Here is an 18,354-nt window from a genome sequence, read left to right as displayed (position 1 = left end):
GCCTGGAACTTGCCATGTTCTCTGGAATGCTGGATCCCTGGCTTCACTTCCCTAGTGTCAGAATTAAAGATGCATGCTATCTGTAAAATTGATGGGGGTGGCTTCCATTCACTTCACAACCTCAAATGAGATAGGGATCACAGTCTGAGGAAACATTCATTGTTTGCTGCTGTGAACCAGCCCAACAGTAAAGACAGTAAGGCATATGTCTCTCACATAGTTTCTATTGGTCAGGGTTCAGGGAGTAGTGAGCTGAGAGGCTCTGGGACAGTCTTTAAGTCAGGTCACTGTGGCTGCTGAATCTGCTTCTAAGCTGTTGCATTGTATCTAGCCAGTAGTGTTTGTTGGCAGGCCCCAGTTTTTGGATTGCTAAGTGTCCTGGTGTGGTCGGTGTCCCCCAGAGCAAGACTTTCAAGCTCCAGCGAAGAAGCAGCCATACTGTGCAGAGCGCAAGCCTAGCCTGACAGTAGGTGTGAAATAAGCTTCTCATTGGTGGAGTAGTTTAATAGCTGGCTTAGTTCTAGGTTTTTCCAGTTCCTAGATAAATTAGGATGGGATCAGAAACCTAGCTGAAGTTAGTCAGTGAGTAATTTACTTGATAAGTCAATTTTTCTTTTCCTTTCAGGGCATCTAGTTTCTCTGTTCAACCTTAACTGTAAAAGGAGACTCAGAGAAGCTAATTACCTTGCCTAAGGAAAACTAAACTGTTCTGACCTTTATCATGAATGATCTGTTGGTGATGAGAAAATTGGCTGGCAATTGTTTTTTAATCTTTATTAAAGTACAGTAAAGATCACTTATCTAGTCTCCCAGTTTGCAGGCTTTGAGTGTGAGAGTGTGTGTGTGTGTGTGTGTGTGTGTGTGTGTGTGTGTAAAATTTAATATATTTAAAGAACTTGTACATAATCCTTTTTCAATTATTTGTGTGTGTGTGTGTGTGTGTGTGTGTGTGCGTGCGCGCGCGCGCGCATGAGTTTATGTGGTTGGGCATCTGGTGCTGCTTCTGTAGTCCAGAAGAAGGCATTGAATTTCTCAGAATTTGTACCATCTCTGTCTGAATCATTTCTGGTCCCTGTGGATTTTAAAGAAGGATTTATTTTTAATTGTGTATATGTCAGTTACTTTTTTTAAAAAAAGATTTATATATTATGTATACAGCATTTTGCCTGCATGCCAGAAAAGGGCACCAGATTTCATTATAGATGGTTGTGAGCTATTCCATGTGTTTGCTGGGAATTGAACTCAGGACCTCTGGAGAACAGCCAGTGCTCTTAACCTCTGTGCCATCTCTCCAGCCCTGTCAGTCAGTTACTTTCCTGTTGGCTTTAATAAGGTACTGTGACCAGAACCAACTAAAAGAAGAAAATCTATTTTGGCTTAGAGTTGTAGAGGTAGTTGACAGGGGAGTCATGGCAGCTGAACGCCGGAATGGGAAGCTGACAGATCACGTCTCAGTCACACACAGAAAGCAGAGAAAGCAAACTGCAGATGAGGGAAAACTGAAACCTTGCCCCCAGCCACATGCTTCGTTCTCTAGCAAGACTCTTATCCAGAAGGATTCAGTCAAAACTTCCCCAAACACCACCACCAGTGTGACCACTGTTGAAATACATGAGCCTGTGAGGACACCACCGTAGTATGTGTCTGGGTGTGAACATGTGTAAGTGCAGGTGCTGTCCAAGTCCAGAGGAGGGTGAAGGACAAAGAAAGCTATGGTGTTTTGTTTATGCTGTGAAATGATTGGTACAGGGATTGAACATAGGGCCTTGTATGCACTAGGCAAGTGTATACTGAGGTAAATCCCTAGTTCTTTTACTTTTTATTTTGAGATGGGGTCTTGCTAAATTGTTCCCAGTCTCAGGTAGCTGCCATTACGTGATTCAGGTTACCAGCCCAGCTTCATGCGGTGTGAAATTTTCATAGAAATGTTTTATTTGTCAATTAATTTGTTCATTGACAAATTCTCATTATCTCTGGCAGTCTTTGCCTCCCATGTGCCTGGGATAAAGAAGTGGACCATCATGCCCATTGTAAACTTTTATTTAGGAGAATTCTTTCTAGGACTGGTTTTTGCTTACTGGTATAAAGAAAAGGAAGAGACTACTGTTAGTAACATAGGTGTAGCTTAGTCCCTCTTCCCCAGTTCCCTCAGACTTTTCTAAGTAATACATAGGATACCATCGATTATTTTGTACTTGTTTTTTTTTTTTTTTTTTTTTTTGGAGAACAGGTTTCTCTGTGTAACCACCCTGACTGTTCTGGAACTTGCTCTGTAGACCAGGCTGGCCTTGAATTCACAAAGATCTGCCTGCCTCTGCCTCCCAGGTGCTGGGATTAAAGATATGTGCCAGCACTGGCTTATTTTGTATCATTACATGACAGGCTCTTTGCCACTGTAAACCTTGGTTTTTGTCTTTCTTTCTTTCTTTCTTTCTTTCTTTCTTTCTTTCTTTCTTTCTTTCCCTCCTTCCCTCCCTCCCTCCCTCCCTCCCTCCCTCCCTCCCTCCCTCCGGTTTTTACATGTGCCACCATGCCCAGTGGCTTTTTTTTTTTTAACAAAAAAATCGTGAGATGGTTTCTCTCGGTAGCCTAGGCTGGCCTGGGACTTCCATGTATGGGCCTGTCCTTGCCCAGGAGTGTTGGGATCACTGTTACGGTCTGCCACACTCTGTGAACTTTTGGTGCCTGTCCTCATTTGATATGGTTCAGGTGGCCTGACCAGGCTTTGAAACTCTGTTGCCAAAGATGACCTTGACCATTGAAACTTTTGATCCTGCTCCCACCTCTCAAGTGCTTGGATTACAGGTGTGCATTACCACCATCCCCAGTTTATAGGGTGCTGAAGATCTAACCCAGGGTGGCCTCTCCTGCTAGATAAACACCCCACCTACCAATGAAGATAAGTCTCCACCCCTAAATGTTGATAAGTCTCCACCCCTAAATGTTGGTTACTTTGTTTTCTATCATTTTGTAGCCCTTACCTCTGTAAGCTTGAGCTTTTGTGAACCTCTGGAACTTGAAAGGCTTACAGCTTACAGTGAGTTTGTGGTTGAAGGGTTAAGGCTGGGGAACCTAAGATGATTTTTCTCACTAGAGCTGAATGGAAAAGTGATTGTGATAGAAAGCATCTAAGTATAGGTTTCGTGCATGCGTGCATGTGTTCTCTGCGTGTGAGTATCATGCATTTGTGTATGCACACATTGAGCCTTGCTCTTAGAGATGCACTTAGGGAGAGACAGTGAGAAAGTGTACTGTGAAGTTGTGTCTGGTCTACAGATGTTGTGGTGCACTAGATAAAGTATGGACACTGACTCCTGAACAGGAGGTGTGCAAGTGGAGTTTTACTTGGGTGATATATACACTGAGTTGTTTTCTTTTATTGGTAAGTTGCCCTCATAAGCTACTTGGTCCTCTGGAATGTGTAGTTCTGTGATTTCTCTAGATTTGTGTGGTTCAGTCCAATAGCCAGGTCACACAGGCACAAGTGTCAGGACAGATGCCACAGAGCACTTCTGCCATAGCAGTCCCCGCTTAACCGGAGCTGTTGTGAAGCCCTGTTTAGCTCACCTGTGTTGCAGTGTTCTCCGTGTTGAGTTAGGATAGAACAAAGGAGCTGTTCTGGGAGGGTCAGTGGTTGATATTTTGAGCAGTGGAGCCAGTGTGTTATATGTGGTTAAGGCTTTGTGGGCTTCGAGATGACTCAGTGGGTAGTGTTTGCTGTGCGAGCATGAGGACCCGTAGACCTGCAGCACCCACCCAGTGTTTCACTGCCAGCCACTCAAGCCTAGATAAAGCCATTGTTCAGGAAACAAGGTGAGGTGCTAGTCAGATGGTAACAGCTTGCTGAGCAAGCCTGGTGAACTGAGGGCAATTCCTGGAGCCCATCCTGTGTGGTGGTTTCTATATGCTTGCCCCAGGAAGTGGCACTGTTAGGAGGTGTGGCCTTGCTGGAGTAGGTGTGTCACTGTGGGTGTGGGCTTTAAGACCCACTTCCTAGCTGCCTCGAAGTCAGTATCCTGCTAGAGCCTTCAGATAAAGATGTAGAACTCTCAGCTCCTCCTGCACCATGCCTCCCTTTGCCTGCCATGCTCCCATCTTGATAATGGACTGATCCTTTGAACCTGTAAGCCAGCCTCAATTAAATGTTGTCCTTATACAAGTGGCTTTGGTCGTGGTGTCTGTTCATAACAGTAAAACCCTAAGACACCATGTAAAAGTGGAAGGAAATAACTGACCCTACAAAGTTATCTTCTTTTTTTTTTTTTAAACAATTTATTTATTTATTTATTTATTTATTTATTATATGTAAGTACACTGTCGCTGTCTTCAGACACCCCATAAGAGGGCACCAGATCTCATTACAGATGGTTGTGAGCCACCATATGGTTGCTGGGATTTGAACTCATGACCTCCGGAAGAGCAGTCAGTGCTCTTAACCACTGAGCCATCTCACCAGCCCCAAAGTTGTCTTCTAACCTCCACACGTATGCTGTGACACGCACGTGCCAGGCACAGGAAAACAAGGAAAAGGCTTTGGATTTGCATCGGGTCTGGAATTGTGCTACATCTTAAACACTGTTTAATCTCTTAACCTTTATTTTTTTTTTTTACTTCCAACAGGGATAAATCTATCAAGATTGTGTGAAGTGAGTCAGTATAATATAGGGGTGCTTATCTAGCATAGTACCTCAATAAATGATAGTGTTCATTAATACACTTCCAAATAGATGACTTTGTATATAAACAGCATCAACTTATATATACAATAAAGTTGGTTTTTCTTTCCATGTGCAGTCTTGTTAATTTCAACTGTGTGTGAGTGTGTAAGTGTGTAATAGAGTGACTAATTCAGCTAAATAGGGTGAACTAAAGTTAGAACTAAACATTCAAGTTAGAACTAAATTTTGTGGGTAGTTTCATGTAACTTAGGCTAGTCTCAAACTTGTTTAAAACAAAGACTTATATTTTACTCTGTGTGTATGAGTGCTCCCTTGCAAGTATTTCTGTATACCCTGTGTGGACTTGGTGTCCAGAGGCCAGAAGAGAGTGTTATAGCCTCTGGAACTGGAGTTAAAGATATGGGCTGCCGTGTGGATGCTGCATACTGAGACTGGGTCCTCAAAGCAGCAAGAGCTCTCCACCCTGATCTACCTCTTCTGCCTCATGGAGCTTCTGGTCACCCTGTTGCACTTTCCAAGTGGTAGGATTTCAGGCTTGTAGAACCTTGACCTGGCACAAACTCAGTAGTTCAAAATTGGTATTATTTTCTTCTTGTGCTGGAGCTTGAATCCTGGGCCATGTGGAAAAGTGCTGTATCACTTAAGCTACACTCTAGACCACAAGCTTTTTAAGAAATGAAATTTTTAGATTAAAAATATAGGTTTATTATGTGTATGAATGTTTTACCTGTGTGTGTGTATGTGCACCGCGGGTGTGCCTAGTGCCCTCTGAGCAAAAGAGCTTCCAGTGTTTGCATCTGAACTTGGGTCCTCTGCAAGAGCAACAAGTGCTTTTAACTTCTGGGCCTATAGACTTTTAAGTAGTATGTGTATGATGGTGTTGCCTACATGTGTGTATGTGTGTGTACCACATGTGTGTATGTGTGTGTACCACATGTGTGTATGTGTGTGTACCACATGTGTGTATGTGTACCACATGTGTGTATGTGTGTGTACCACATGTGTGTATGTGTACCACATGTGTGCCTGGTGCTCCGGGCCAGTCTTGGAATGCCCTGGAACTGGAGTTATGGATGGTTGTGAGTTGACTTATGGGTGCTGTGAACTGATCTGAAGTTCTTACTCAAGGTAAGAGTATTAAATACTCTTAGCTGCTGACCCATCTCTTAGTCCCCTGCATGCCTTCCCACCCTGTTGAGGCAGGGTCTAGTAGCCCAGGCTGTCCTTTGTAGTCAAGATACTGTTGAACTCTCCTCCTGCCTCCTCTTCCCAAGTGCTTGGATCACAGCCATGAGCTCCAATGCCCTGCTGAACTACTAATGTAGTTATTAAACAGCACATCTGTTTTTTATTTATTTACTTAAAGACAGGGTCTCACTGTGTAGCTTTGTTCTGGAACGCACTATGTAGATCAGGCTGGCCCCAAACTCAGAGATCCATCTGCCTATGCCTCCAAAGTGCAGGGATTAAAGATGTCTGACGCTAAGCCCTGGCTGTGAGTAGAATTTTTAAATGATGAAATTCACAAGTAAAATTACTACACATTTTTAACTCCCCCCCCCCCCAAGTCTCCTGTAGCTCCAGCTGGTCTTGAACTCCCTCATGTAGGCAGGAATGACTTGAGCTGCTGCTCCTGTCCCCATTTAAGTGCTGAAATGATGGGCATTGGCACCAGGGCTGTTTGATGAGGTACTGAGAGTGAAGGCAGAGCTTTGCCTGTGCTAGGCAAGCTCTGCCCTGGTGCATCCTTCGCCCTACGATCAAGAATGTTTTGGCTTGGGTGCAGGTGCGCTCTAGTCTGACTGGTGAGTGAGCTGCAGCTCCCTGTTGGTGATCCCATCTGGTAACTGGCATACTGTTGGTGTTTGGCAATTAGGTAAGGTAAGTGCATCTCTTTTTTTTGTTTTTGTTTTTTCGAGACAGGGTTTCTCTGTGTAGTCTTGGCTATCCTGGAACTCACTCTGTAGACCAGGCTGGCCTTGAACTCAGAAATCCACCTGCCTCTGCCTCCCAAGTGCTGGGATTAAAGGTGTGCACCACCACCACCCGTCTCATTTATATTTTTTATCTATGGTTTTTTTGTTTTTTGTTTTTTTTTTGGAGGGGGGTGTAAGAGCCCCATAGTAAACTGAGACACATCTATACGTCCTCTGATAATAATTTATTTGTGACAATAGCCATTGATTGGTAGAAGAGTATAGAAGTAATTTTATGGGGAGGTTTCTGCCCCCTATAGCTCATATAGCTCCTGAATAAAAGACAGTAACCTGGTATTTTTATTAACAAGCTAAGTCTAAATGGACAGGTTCTGAGGTATTTGAACCTACAGCCCGGCCACAGGGCCTGTGTTACATTGCCAACTGGGTCTTGCTGTGTTTGCTCTGTTGGTGGGCGTCCTCCCCTCCCTTTCTTCTGGTCATTCCTCCTGCGACCCCCTACTCCATCTCAAGTCCTGCTTTCTTCCCTGTCTTGCCCAGTCACAGTCTCTAGCCTTTCATTATCCAATCAGATTATTGGGGAACATTACACATTGGCCAATGCAGTGCCCTGTCCAGACTGCACCCTGCACTTAGGCACAGAACTCTTTGGATTCACGAGGCACAAGGCCAGCCCCAACAGAGGCATCATGGTTGTGGCTCTGTAGCTTTGCAGCAGGGTTGTGAAATGACAATCGGCTAAGAGGAAGGAGTCTGAAGATGGGTGGGCCAGTTCTTGCAGGACTTCCACATTTCTGGGTCAGAGAGTCGATGCTCCTGGGAAACCTTCACTCTCAGGAAACCCCAGGGTGGTGTTGGGTCATGCTGCGGAAAGGGTCACAGAATTAGAGGACTTAATTGCCATGTGGTGCCTAGAAGTAAAGTGATCAGAACTCAGTCACATGCCTTTAGGTGAACACCAGTCCTGAGCTAGGAATGGTTTAGATTTGAATGGAAGCACATTGCTTTTCTTAGTTTGCCGCCCTCTATAAGACTTCAGCAGATAAACTCAACAACCAGCATCCCCTCAGCTGAAGATGGTTACTGTTATAAGCAGATTCTGGTTTTGTTTGGAAGCAAAGTTAGAAGTTTACATTAATCTTTCCTGTTAGTAGTTTTTTTTTCCTGGCTGTCCTGGAACTCACTGTAGACCAGGCTGGCCTCGAACTCAGAAATCCGCCTGCCTCTGCCTCCCTAGTGCTGGGTTTAAAGGCGTGCGCCACCACCGCCTGGCCTGTTTGTAGTTTTAAAATTCAAATGGTGATATCTAAGTCTGTCCAGTCAACTCTTAGTACCTGTCCCTAAAGTACATTACCTAGTGCTTTCCTGTCTTCATTGTTGGTAAGCTTTGCAAGGCAGGGGACACACCTGTCTCTCAGCTTTCCCATAATTTCTTGGAGTTGAGAGTAATACACATAAATTTGTATCCAGGTGGTGGTGGCACGTGCCTTTAATCTCTGCACCTGGTCTACAGAGTGAGTTCTAGGACAGCCAGGGCTACAGAAAAGAAACCTTGTCTTGAAAAACAAAAAAAAGTACTCCACTGAGCTCTGTTGTTGTCCAAGAAAGCACCGTAAGTAGCCTACGTGCGTAAGATTGATGGGGCCTCATGAGCTATGTAGAAAAGCCCTAAAAGCTTTTTTTTTTTTTTTTTTTTTTTTTTTTTGAGCTTGCCCTGTAGAGGTAGTCTGTTAAATGACATACTGTTTTATATTTAAATATTTTTTATAATCTCACAAGAACCATCCGTTAAGCATCACCAATTGGATTAAAAGACCCAGTGTTCGTCATTAAAAAGACTCAACAGGGCTGCCGGTCTCTAGCCTTGATGCCCAACATGGCTGTCCTGTGGGTTTAGAGATGAGGTTCAGCTGGCAGGAGTACCTGCTTAGTTAGCATGTATGAAGTTCGGGGGTCTGGTAACCGGCATTGCATACTGTATGGTGGCACACGTTGATAGGTAATGAGCCTGAAAATGGCACCACATTGAGGAAAGGGGGAAGGAGATCCTGAAAAATTGGTTTCTTTCTAATCTTAGAATCAGAACATTTTAAAAAAAGTATGTGTATTAAGCATTTTGCCTGCATGTATGTATACACAGTGTGCCTGCCTGGTTCCTGTCGAGGCCAGTAGATGCCATAGCATCTCTTGGAACTGGAAGTAACACCCCCAAGTGCTCTTAATTGTTGAGCCATCTTTCTGGCCCCAGAATCAGGTTTCTGTCCTTGGATTATACTCATAGTTAGCATGATCATAACACGTATATTATACTAACCACTAACCTCACAGCAGGCTTGAGTTTTTTGGTTTTTTGTTTTTTAAAGACAAAGGCCCAGGTGGGTGGCCTTCAGTGTTCAAATATGCTGGTCTTACAGATGCATTACCTGGGTATAATTACGGACTTAATACATTACTTTTCTTGAACCCAGGGTTTTACATAAGCTAGGAAGCACACAATCACTGAGTTGCATCCCCAGTGAGGTGGATCATTAGCAACCCATTTCAGGGCTGGAGAGATGGCTCAGAGGTTAAGAGCACTCACTGGCTTCTCTCCCGGAGGTCCTGAGTTTAATTCTCAGCACCCACATGGTAGCTTATAGCCATCTATAATCAGATCTGGTGCTCTCTTCTGCCCTGTATTAATATGGTAATACATTAATAAATAATAATCTTAAAATCTTAAAAAGAAAGCCTGCTTCAGAGATGAGAAAGACAGGGTCAGAGGGGTCTTTTGACTTGCCCAAATAGATGGAAACACTAAAGCAAATACCTGCGTCTGTATCTACGTCTGTCTGGTGTTAAGCCTTGAATTCTCATGGTGGTACAAATATTGTCAGGTCCCAGAAAGGCTTTAGTTTTTGGTTTTGTTCTTGAGGTACTAATTCTAAAGTTGCCTGCCTGCTTTTCAGTTTTTCAAGACAGGGTTTCTCTATAGTCGTGGGTGTTATAGAACTCACTCTGTAGACCAGGCTGGCCTCAAACTCAGAAATCCTGCTTCTACCTCCTCAGTGCTTCAATTAAAGGCATGCGCTACCCCCTACCCCCAACCAGGCAAAAGGAGTTTTTCTTTATGAGCATGAGTTAGACATCATAATGGGTTGCACTGCGACAGCTCTACTAGCTAAGGAATTTGTTTTGCTTGTGTATAACTAAAATTTTATGCTTAGTTGAAAAGATACTTGAGTTTTGCCGTCACACTGACAGTGTCAATATTGATTTTATATGCCACCTTTAAGCTGTATATAATGGGATGTAATACATTAAGAAATTTGTCTCTCACGATCCACTGAAATACAGAACCACTCACATTTTGCATTATTCATTTCTTTTGCTACTGCTTTTACATTACATTTTCCCCATAAAACTTCATCCTAATAAATGTTTATGAAAATCTGTTCCTGGTTTTTGTTTTTTTTTGTTGTTGTTGTTTTTTTTTTTTTTGTTTTTTTTTTAACAATACTTATAAATGTTAGCTTTGTCAGAGCTCTTAGGCATCATAGTTTTCCTACCTTATTGAAATTGTTACCATTTTCTGTTTAGAGAATAGCACCTGTCATTCACTGGAATTTGAAGTCAAGTCGACGTTTTTTTGGAAACTTACCTCTTTTTTTTCTTTATTGGGTATTATATTTACATTTCAGATTTCATTCCCTTACCCCACTACCTCCCCTCACCACCCAGAAACCTCCTATCCCATTCCTGCTCCCCATGCTTCTATGAGGCTGTGCCCCCACCTACCCCCCCCCACTCCCACCTCCCCACCCTCACATTCTCCCCCACTCGGTGGAAACGTATCTCTTAACAGATTTAATGCCTCTGCCAGAAAGGCTATACTCCAGTTTAATTGTCCTTCATGTGGCTTGTGTGAAGCTTTAAAGGCTGTTTAAGTGCAGCAGACCAAATGTAGGGTAGTTGAGGGACACTACTGTTTGTACAGTCACGGCAGGCTTGTGACAGCTGGTTTATGACTCTGCTACCGACTCCTTGGGAGACTTGGCTCCCCTTGGGTTATAGGGATTGCAGCAGGGACCCAGCATCTTTGCAGACAGCTGGCCATACACTTACCTTGGCAGTACTAGTAGGCACAGTGTTGGCAAGATGTCACTGTACGGGTATTCTCTGGTATAGTCAACAAAGGCACAAAGTCAATGTTCCATTTTAGTGTATGCAAAGTAGTACTGGATACATGTACACACACACACATGTATGAAAGGTGGGATCTTGGCAGAGTCAAGGGATAGGAAGCAGAGCTATGCTTAAAAATAAGACCATGAAGGTAATTATCTTAGGTCTTTTTTTTTTTTTTTTTTTTTTTTTTTTAAATTTTATGTGTTTGTGGTATGAATGGTGCGTGTGAGTCATGCACATAATATACAGTGTGTTTGTAGGGAGACAGACTTTCAATGTTACAGATAGAAAATGTATTGCTGTCAAAATATACATCTCTTGTAACACAAGTTTGTATGGCTCTTAAGCCGGGGCCATGATTTCAGAGTTAAGAGTGGTGTCCAAAGTCGGCCTAGTCTTTTTGCTAATAAGATAATACTCTGTATGTTCAAATGGTTAACTGTTCTTTAAACTAATGAAACATTTTCCTTTTAAACTTTGAGGATGTTGATCAAAACACCATTCTCAGAACTGTTATTCAGGTAGCTAAATAATTAAGCGCTGAAAGGATCATTATGACATTTGTTTGTTTTATTTTGAGACAGTCCTGCTGTGTTATTGTTGGCCTCAAACTGGGCAGTCTGCGTCTGCTTTCCCAGTGCAGAGATGGATGGGTTTCCCCATGTAGCCCAGGGCTAGTCTGGAACTTAAATCTTCCCGCTTCAGCTTCCAGAGTCCTGAGATTCCAGGTGCGTGTGCCATGTGCACTGACAGTTCCTCGACTTAAGAGCTGAGTAAGAGTCACCAGTAGTGAATGCTGGCTTCACTGGTTGCAGAACTTGACTTCTCTCTTCCCGGTGATGCTTTCATGATCAAAAGGTCAGAAGAAGAATCTCCCTAGTTCAAACATTACCTTAGGAAAATACAAAGTGAGTGTTACTACTTTCATGGTAGAACTGAATTTTAAGGGGAAAAAAGGGAGTTTTACTTCACTCACAAACCCCTGATGATTCTTCATTGTGTCAAGTTGACCAAAGTAACAGCACAGCAATGAAGGCTGCTGACTGAAGCCTGCTCTTAATGATGTGTCCCTGGAGGAAGCACTGCCTGCCTCACAAGGCTACAGGGCTGAGGTGCAGGCAGGTGAGTGGGTGTTATGCTCCACGTGGCAAACTTAACTACGGGCCACACTTAATGCATTTGTAAATTAGTCATCTGAAGAGACTCCTGTGCAGTAGCTCAGGGCGGCTGCTGACCTCGATGGTGATGAGGATGACGATCATCCACTCCAGGCGGAGTGCTCGCTTCTCATTGAGGTGATTTCGCATTAGGTCTGTAAGTTCCATGCAGTGTTGAAGTTTTTCATTCATGACCTGCAGGGAAAATCTTAGTGTCGTGCATTTATATTGAAGAGAATACAGGTAAAAAAAACATACTAGGTTATCAAATTCTTGCTGCTTAGTCCTCTAAGATGACCAGCTGTTAGCAAACATTTTTGTAATGCAGTTTTGTTTTATTGTGTATGTTTATATGTGTGTGCCTGTAGGGGCCAGAAAGTGTCAAGACCCCTCACGTGAGCATTTGTGAACTAGCCATATGGGTGCTGGGATTTTTTTTTTTTTTTAAAGAGGGTGTCTCTGTAGCCCTGGCTGCCCTGGAGCTCCCTCTGCATACCAGGCTAGACTGAATCTCTGCCTGTCTCCTGAGTACTGGGATTAAAGGTATGCACACCACTGCCCGCAGCAGGTGCTGGGATCTTAATTCTGCTATTGTAGGAAGTACTCTTAATGAAGCCATCTCTCCAGCACTCATTATTTTGAGTTGGGGGGGGGGGTCTCATGTAACGTAGGGTGGCCTGTAGTCGTCTTTCTCCCACCTCCAGGAATGCTGGTATTCCATGAGCTGCCACATCCAAACAGTGCTGACGACTAAACTTGAGGCTTGATGGGCAAACTCCTAAATCAGTTATAGTCCTTGTTCCCTTTGTATTGTAGTTTCAAAAAAAAAAAAAAAAAAAAAAAACTTTGCATACTAATCCATGACTGATAGATGTTTTTAAAATACAGTTTCCTAGTATTTTGTTACATGAACTTGAAACTTTAAGAAGCATGACATAGACTGCTTTGGCACAGGGGCCACAGTTGGCTTTTTACTGAAATGTGTGCCTTTAACAAAAACTTGCCACTAGATGGCACCACTATTAGCCAAACTGGCAAAGGTTCTGGGTTACGATGCCTTGGATGATAAGCTGGCTTTAGTGGGGTATGGATAGGCGATCCACCAGATAGAATCTGACTTTAAACCTGAATATGAGTGCAGCTATGTACCTACTTAGAACCTGTGCACTTCTGAAAGCTGCAAAGTCAGGGAATACTTTTGGTTAGTGCAGGTTCCGCCAATATGAGCTGCAGTCTAGGCAGAGACTGTAGCATCTTAGCATGTCCTACTTGGGGTCTGACACAGAGCTGCTTTACCAATGAGGGTCAACACAATGTACCAGTTAATAGAGCCAGTCTAGGGTGGCACTGTGGTACTTTTTTGTCTTTGTCATCTGCTTAGTCTTGGCCTCTAATGTGTTCATCTTTTAAGGTCCCCCCTCCCCCCATAGCCCCCATAGCCTTCCATTTCAACTAGGACCACAGAACAGAGAACATGTTCTCTCCCAACTTTACTGCTTTAAACAAGTTGTGCAGTGTTACTACAACAACTTTAAAGCCTCCTGGGGCCTGGGAAGGGCTCAGCAGTAGGAGTGTTATTGCTCCTGCAGAGGACAACCTAGGCTGTCCCCAGCACTCCTATCAGGCAGCTCACAACTGCCTCTAACTCCATTCCAGGGGTTCTGATGCCCCCTAAGTTTCTTTGGTTCAAAGCTGGATTGACCCAAGCTTTTGGGACAGGCTAAAGCAGTTTCAAAATCAGGAAAATAAAAATTGAGATCTAATCACCTGTTCTACAAATACAGTATTCCTGGGGTTTACACAGTAACAGGGAATAACTGCTAGTTTAATGGCTACCTAAGAATGTCGTGTGAAGGGCCTGAGATCATGTGGAAACCCAGGAAGGGAAGTGGAGCCCGATGAGTGGTAAAGATTACCGAACATGCTGGTGGTACAGGAAGCAGTAGACAGCCCTGAGCCCACCGCTAGAGCCTACGCAGTTCATTAAGTTTATGTGGGAACACCGATTCCAGAAGCAGCCTACGTCTTGGTGGCAGACATACTACATCTCGCAATGGCCACTACAGGTCACACCAAGGGACATCCAGAAGGGAAACTGAATACTTTAGTATGGCTGTACCTAAAAACTTGTCACAAGAGGCTTTATTTTCTGGTAGTGGAGACAATTTATATAATATGTACCCCTTCTAAGCATTGTACTCTTGAGAAACCTAATAACCACATCCACCACCACAGTTCACTCATCCCTCTGTAGCCTGTTATCCCACCTGCCAGCCACATTCCCTACTCTTAGGGAATTACATCCTTGAGACTGGGGGTCTCACTGAGCCTAGGCTGGCTTCTAACTCACTGTGTATCCAGGGTAGTGTGAGGATATGTAGGTCAGTGTTTACAAAGTAGGCTGCTAAAACTAACTCAGTTTTCTCAAAGCCATTCTGACAGGCAAAATTCTAAGATACCAGTTAAATGTTCCTGACTAGGTGCTCACTAATGTTATCCTCTCTCTTTGAATGTGGGTGGGCCTCCTGACTTGTTTTAAACAGCACAGCAAAAAGATGAGTTGCCTGGGCCTGTGGCTAGGCTCTAAGATACCACCTCACGTGGTGTTCTCTCTAGCACTCTCTCACCATGCACGCAGTAGTTAGTAGATGCTCTGTGCAGAAGCTTCTGTGATGAGGAACTGAGACCTTAGTGCAACAGCCTGGGGGGATTGAGTCTAGCAACCTCCACGTGAAAAGGCAGGAAGTGGATCCTTCCTAAGCAATGAAACTAGGAGAAAGCTGCTGTAAGCTGCCAGTTCTAGGAAACATTGTACCACAGTTAGCTGATGCCAGTGCTGAAGAGGCCTTATTGACACAGCTTCGGTCCTCTCCCTCACATCTTCAGCCTGGGTACTCTCCAACCAGGAAAGCTATACCTGTTTAATCTGTCCAGACGACCTGGATTAGCAAGTGTCTCAGACATCTGGAATATGGAACTCTCTTGATTGGTCTACCAAAACAGGCCCTCCAGCACCAACAGTCAGTCTTTCTGAGCCAGATAAAGGTAGAATGGTTTGGAATGGCTGGCTTTGCCTGACACTGGACAAGTATCTCTACTTTTCTGCGTTAGAAGATACAAGGAACACCAAAGTGAGCGATAACTGGGCACCTGTGGTGGGATTAGTAATGCAAAGGACAAGTGTCTAGGTTAGAGAAAAGGATATATTCACAGCTCAGTGAACGGTGCAGGGTTTTTAAAGGAATTGTATCATTTGCTGGATGGGACGTGAGATGACTGAGGAGTGAGGAAAGTAACATTGAAAAGAGGGTAGGACGGGACACAGCTGCACTCACTACTCTAGGCAACGAAAGAAACTGAGGACTTTAGAAATGAAAGAAGAAAAGCCAACAAGAAAAGACCTTTCAGGCTGTTAAGATGGAGCAGTGGGTAGAGGTGCTTGCTGCTAAGCCTGACAACCTAACATCAATTCTTACCACAGGATGGAAGGAAAGAATTGAGTCCCAATAGTTGCCCTGACTTCCACATGCATACCCTAGCAGCAAGGTGTTCTATCTTCCTTCTGGTGGTTAAGGCAGTCCAGCTTGGTCTTAAGCTCAAAAGCAACTGTCCCGTCAGTCTCCTGAGAAGAGAGACTGGGAAGTGACAGCAGAGAGAACTGAGAATCCAAATAATATTTCTCCAGATGCTGAAAATTTCAGTCATACTAACTGTAGCAGAGAATGTGTTTCCCCACAGTCCCTGCCCAAGAGGGTTTCTATGTGTAGCCCTGGATGTCCTGGAACTCAGAGATCAGCCTGCTTCTGCCTCCAGGGTGTTGGGATTCTAGGCGCACACCAACACCAGCCCATGTACCTTAACTCTTCGAGTGATACTGAGGAACTGGCAGGTCTTGTCATAAAGCTCCTCCAGGTTCGCTCTGTCCCAGTAGAAGTCGGGAGTGATCAAGAAGTCAGAGCTCAGGTTTATTCGGTGCCTAAATAATAATTTAAAAAGGACAAATTACCTTCTTTATGGTGAATTAAAAATCAACTACTATATAGCCCATATTTTCAGTGTAATCTAAGCATACTCTTAAAAGTCACTCTTCGAAAAATACTGGATCTATGATCTGGAAGTATAAGCCAATAAACCCTTTTCTCTCCAGCTTGTTTTTCGAACATGGTGTTTTGTAGCAGCAATAGAAACCCTAACTAAGACATGTAATAAAATAAATACAAGTAGCTGTTCACTCTTTTTTAAAATATGTTTGAGAAGAAAGCAGAAATATGGTGGCGAGTCTGTTTAACCTACCAAACAATGCAAAACGCTTTACTCTCTTATAAGGCAGGCCTGCAAACACTTTGGTATGGCTCTGGCTGTCTGTATATTTCTCCATGTACAGGTTTGTATGTATGTTTATATTAAAAGAAATAAAAAGCCAGGCAGTGGTGGCGCACGCCTTTGATCCCAGCACTTGGGAGGCAGAGGCAGGCGGATTTCTGAGTTCGAGGCCAGCCTGGTCTACAGAGTGAGTTCCAGGACAGCCAGGGCTACACAGAGAAACAATGTCTTGAAAAAACAAGACAAACAAACAAACAAACAAAAAAACCAAAAAAAGAAATAAAAATATTTTTGCTATACAAATGGAATACCATATAATAATTTGCACCTTGACTTTTTGTTTTTGGGTTGTTTTTGTTTTTTAAGATAGGATCTCACTGTAACCTTGGCTAACCTGGAACTTACTGCATACACCAGGCTGGCCTTTGTTTCCTCCCATCCTCCAGAGTAATAAGATTAAAAGACATGCACCTCCATATCTGGTAAATTTTTTCTTTTTCTAAGACAAGGTCTCAGCTAGGCATAGTGGCACATGCTTTAATCCCAGCACTTGGAAGGCAGAAACTGGGAGACTTCTGAGTTCGAGGACAGCCTTGCCTAAAGATTTGAGTTCATCAGAAGAAAAAGAAAAGGAGAAAGAGAGACAGACAGACAGACAGAGACAAGGCCTCTTGTAATCTGCCCTGGCCTCAAATTTACTAGCTTAAGAATCATCGCCAGCAGTGGTGGTGCACGCCTTTAATCCCAGCACTTGGGAGGCAGAGGCAGGCGGATTTCTGAGTTCGAGGCCAGCCTGGTCTACAGAGTGAGTTCCAGGACAGCCAAGGCTAACAGAGAAACCCTGTCTCGGAAAAAACAACAAAACAAAAAAGAATCATCTCTAACTTCTGATCCTCCTGCATCCTGCTTCCACGAAGTGCTGGAGATGAAAGCCAGGACTCTGCCTGCTACACAGACATGCTACCAACTAAGTGACAACTGCAGGCCCAAGACCTAACTTTTTACCTAAGATACTTAGCTTTGTTTCTTTTCACAGATCATTACATCTCTTTTTTTTAAAAAGGGTTTTTTATTTATGTGTGCATCTGTGTGTGTAGATAAATATCTCTGTATGTGCACGCACATGTTCAGATGTTTTTAGAGGCCAGAAGAAAGTGTCAGATGTAGAGTTGGAGGTACAGGTGGTTGGGAACTGGCGTGCTGGTAACCAGACTCAAGTCTTCTTGGACAAGACTCTTAATTGGTTTCTAGTCCTATTCTTTTAAAAAAGAATTATTAGTGTGTGTGATGGAAAGCATGTACAGGTTAGAGGACGGCTTTGTAGACGGCCTGTGTGTTTCCAAGAGATCAAACTCCGGTTGCCAAGTTTGCTGGCAAGCGCCTCACCAGTGAGCCACTGCTGGCCTGTTATACTCTTTTTACTAACACACGAGCACTTTCATTGTAAAGATGAAAACAACACGGTAAGGAAAGTCAGGCTTTGTAGAATCCATTTACTTTGAGAATTAAATCTATTTAGTCCTGACTTTTGAGTTGGGTATTATAACTTGCTTATAGACTATGCTTGTATCAGAGAATGGGGAAGACAATCTCCTGCTTTCCCAGCACACAGTCTGTGTGGCTCTACTGTTGGATGCTCTATGAATGGATATGAACGAGCATCCCTGCAGTCAGAAACACAGATGCTGAAATGCTGGACCACTCTCCTGTGGTTGCTTTAAGCTTGTGGGAAGACAGTTCTCAAAAACATGGACAAGGAGCTCTGGGCACTTCATTCATGAAGAAACTGGATGACACTGCCCAGTGAGCCCCCCACAACCAGGATGCATCCCTCCACAAAGACAGGAACTCAGGACAGTTAAGTGACAAGCTCTCCCTCAGCTGTACCGACCGCTATCTAGTGTTAGCTTCAGTAAAGCAGTGTAAAGCTTCCTGGACCCACTGTCCTGTTCTCCTCGTGGGTCTTGTGCTGAGTAACAGGTTTAATGTGGATGACTCTTGTTCTTCTGAACCCATCAGATTTCCCGACAGTCTTAACAGAGCCTGCCTGCTCCTCACAGGGGTAGGGACTGGGGGGTACAGGACATTTTT

General features: G+C 43.7%; 2 protein-coding genes across 5 annotated transcripts in view; one reads left to right on the top strand and one right to left on the bottom strand.

Moving 5' to 3' along the window:
- The window catches only part of Dcph1 (damage control phosphatase 1), a 59,759-nt gene that overhangs the window by 3,130 nt on the left and 38,275 nt on the right, over positions 1-18,354 (top strand). The gene's annotated exons all lie outside the window — the stretch shown is intronic.
- Rmnd1 (required for meiotic nuclear division 1 homolog) overlaps positions 11,333-18,354 on the bottom strand; it is a 29,830-nt gene continuing 22,808 nt past the window's right edge. For all 3 annotated transcript variants that reach the window (XR_013107999.1, XM_076926773.1, XM_076926774.1), the window contains exons 10-12: positions 15,796-15,916; positions 12,019-12,135; positions 11,333-11,675 (exon numbers count right to left, since the gene is read on the bottom strand). Coding sequence is in view for 2 of the 3 variants with exons in the window: in XM_076926773.1 (XP_076782888.1) it covers positions 11,643-11,675; positions 12,019-12,135; positions 15,796-15,916 (271 nt within the window). In the remaining variant the exon portion in view is untranslated. The remainder of the gene's footprint in view (positions 11,676-12,018; positions 12,136-15,795; positions 15,917-18,354) is intronic.

The sequence above is a fragment of the Arvicanthis niloticus genome, chromosome 28 (genome assembly GCF_011762505.2).
Source record: "Arvicanthis niloticus isolate mArvNil1 chromosome 28, mArvNil1.pat.X, whole genome shotgun sequence".
Taxonomy (NCBI): Eukaryota; Metazoa; Chordata; class Mammalia; order Rodentia; family Muridae; genus Arvicanthis; species Arvicanthis niloticus.
Note: the sequence above shows the minus strand (reverse complement) of the source record. Positions and strands in the feature narration are given on the sequence as shown.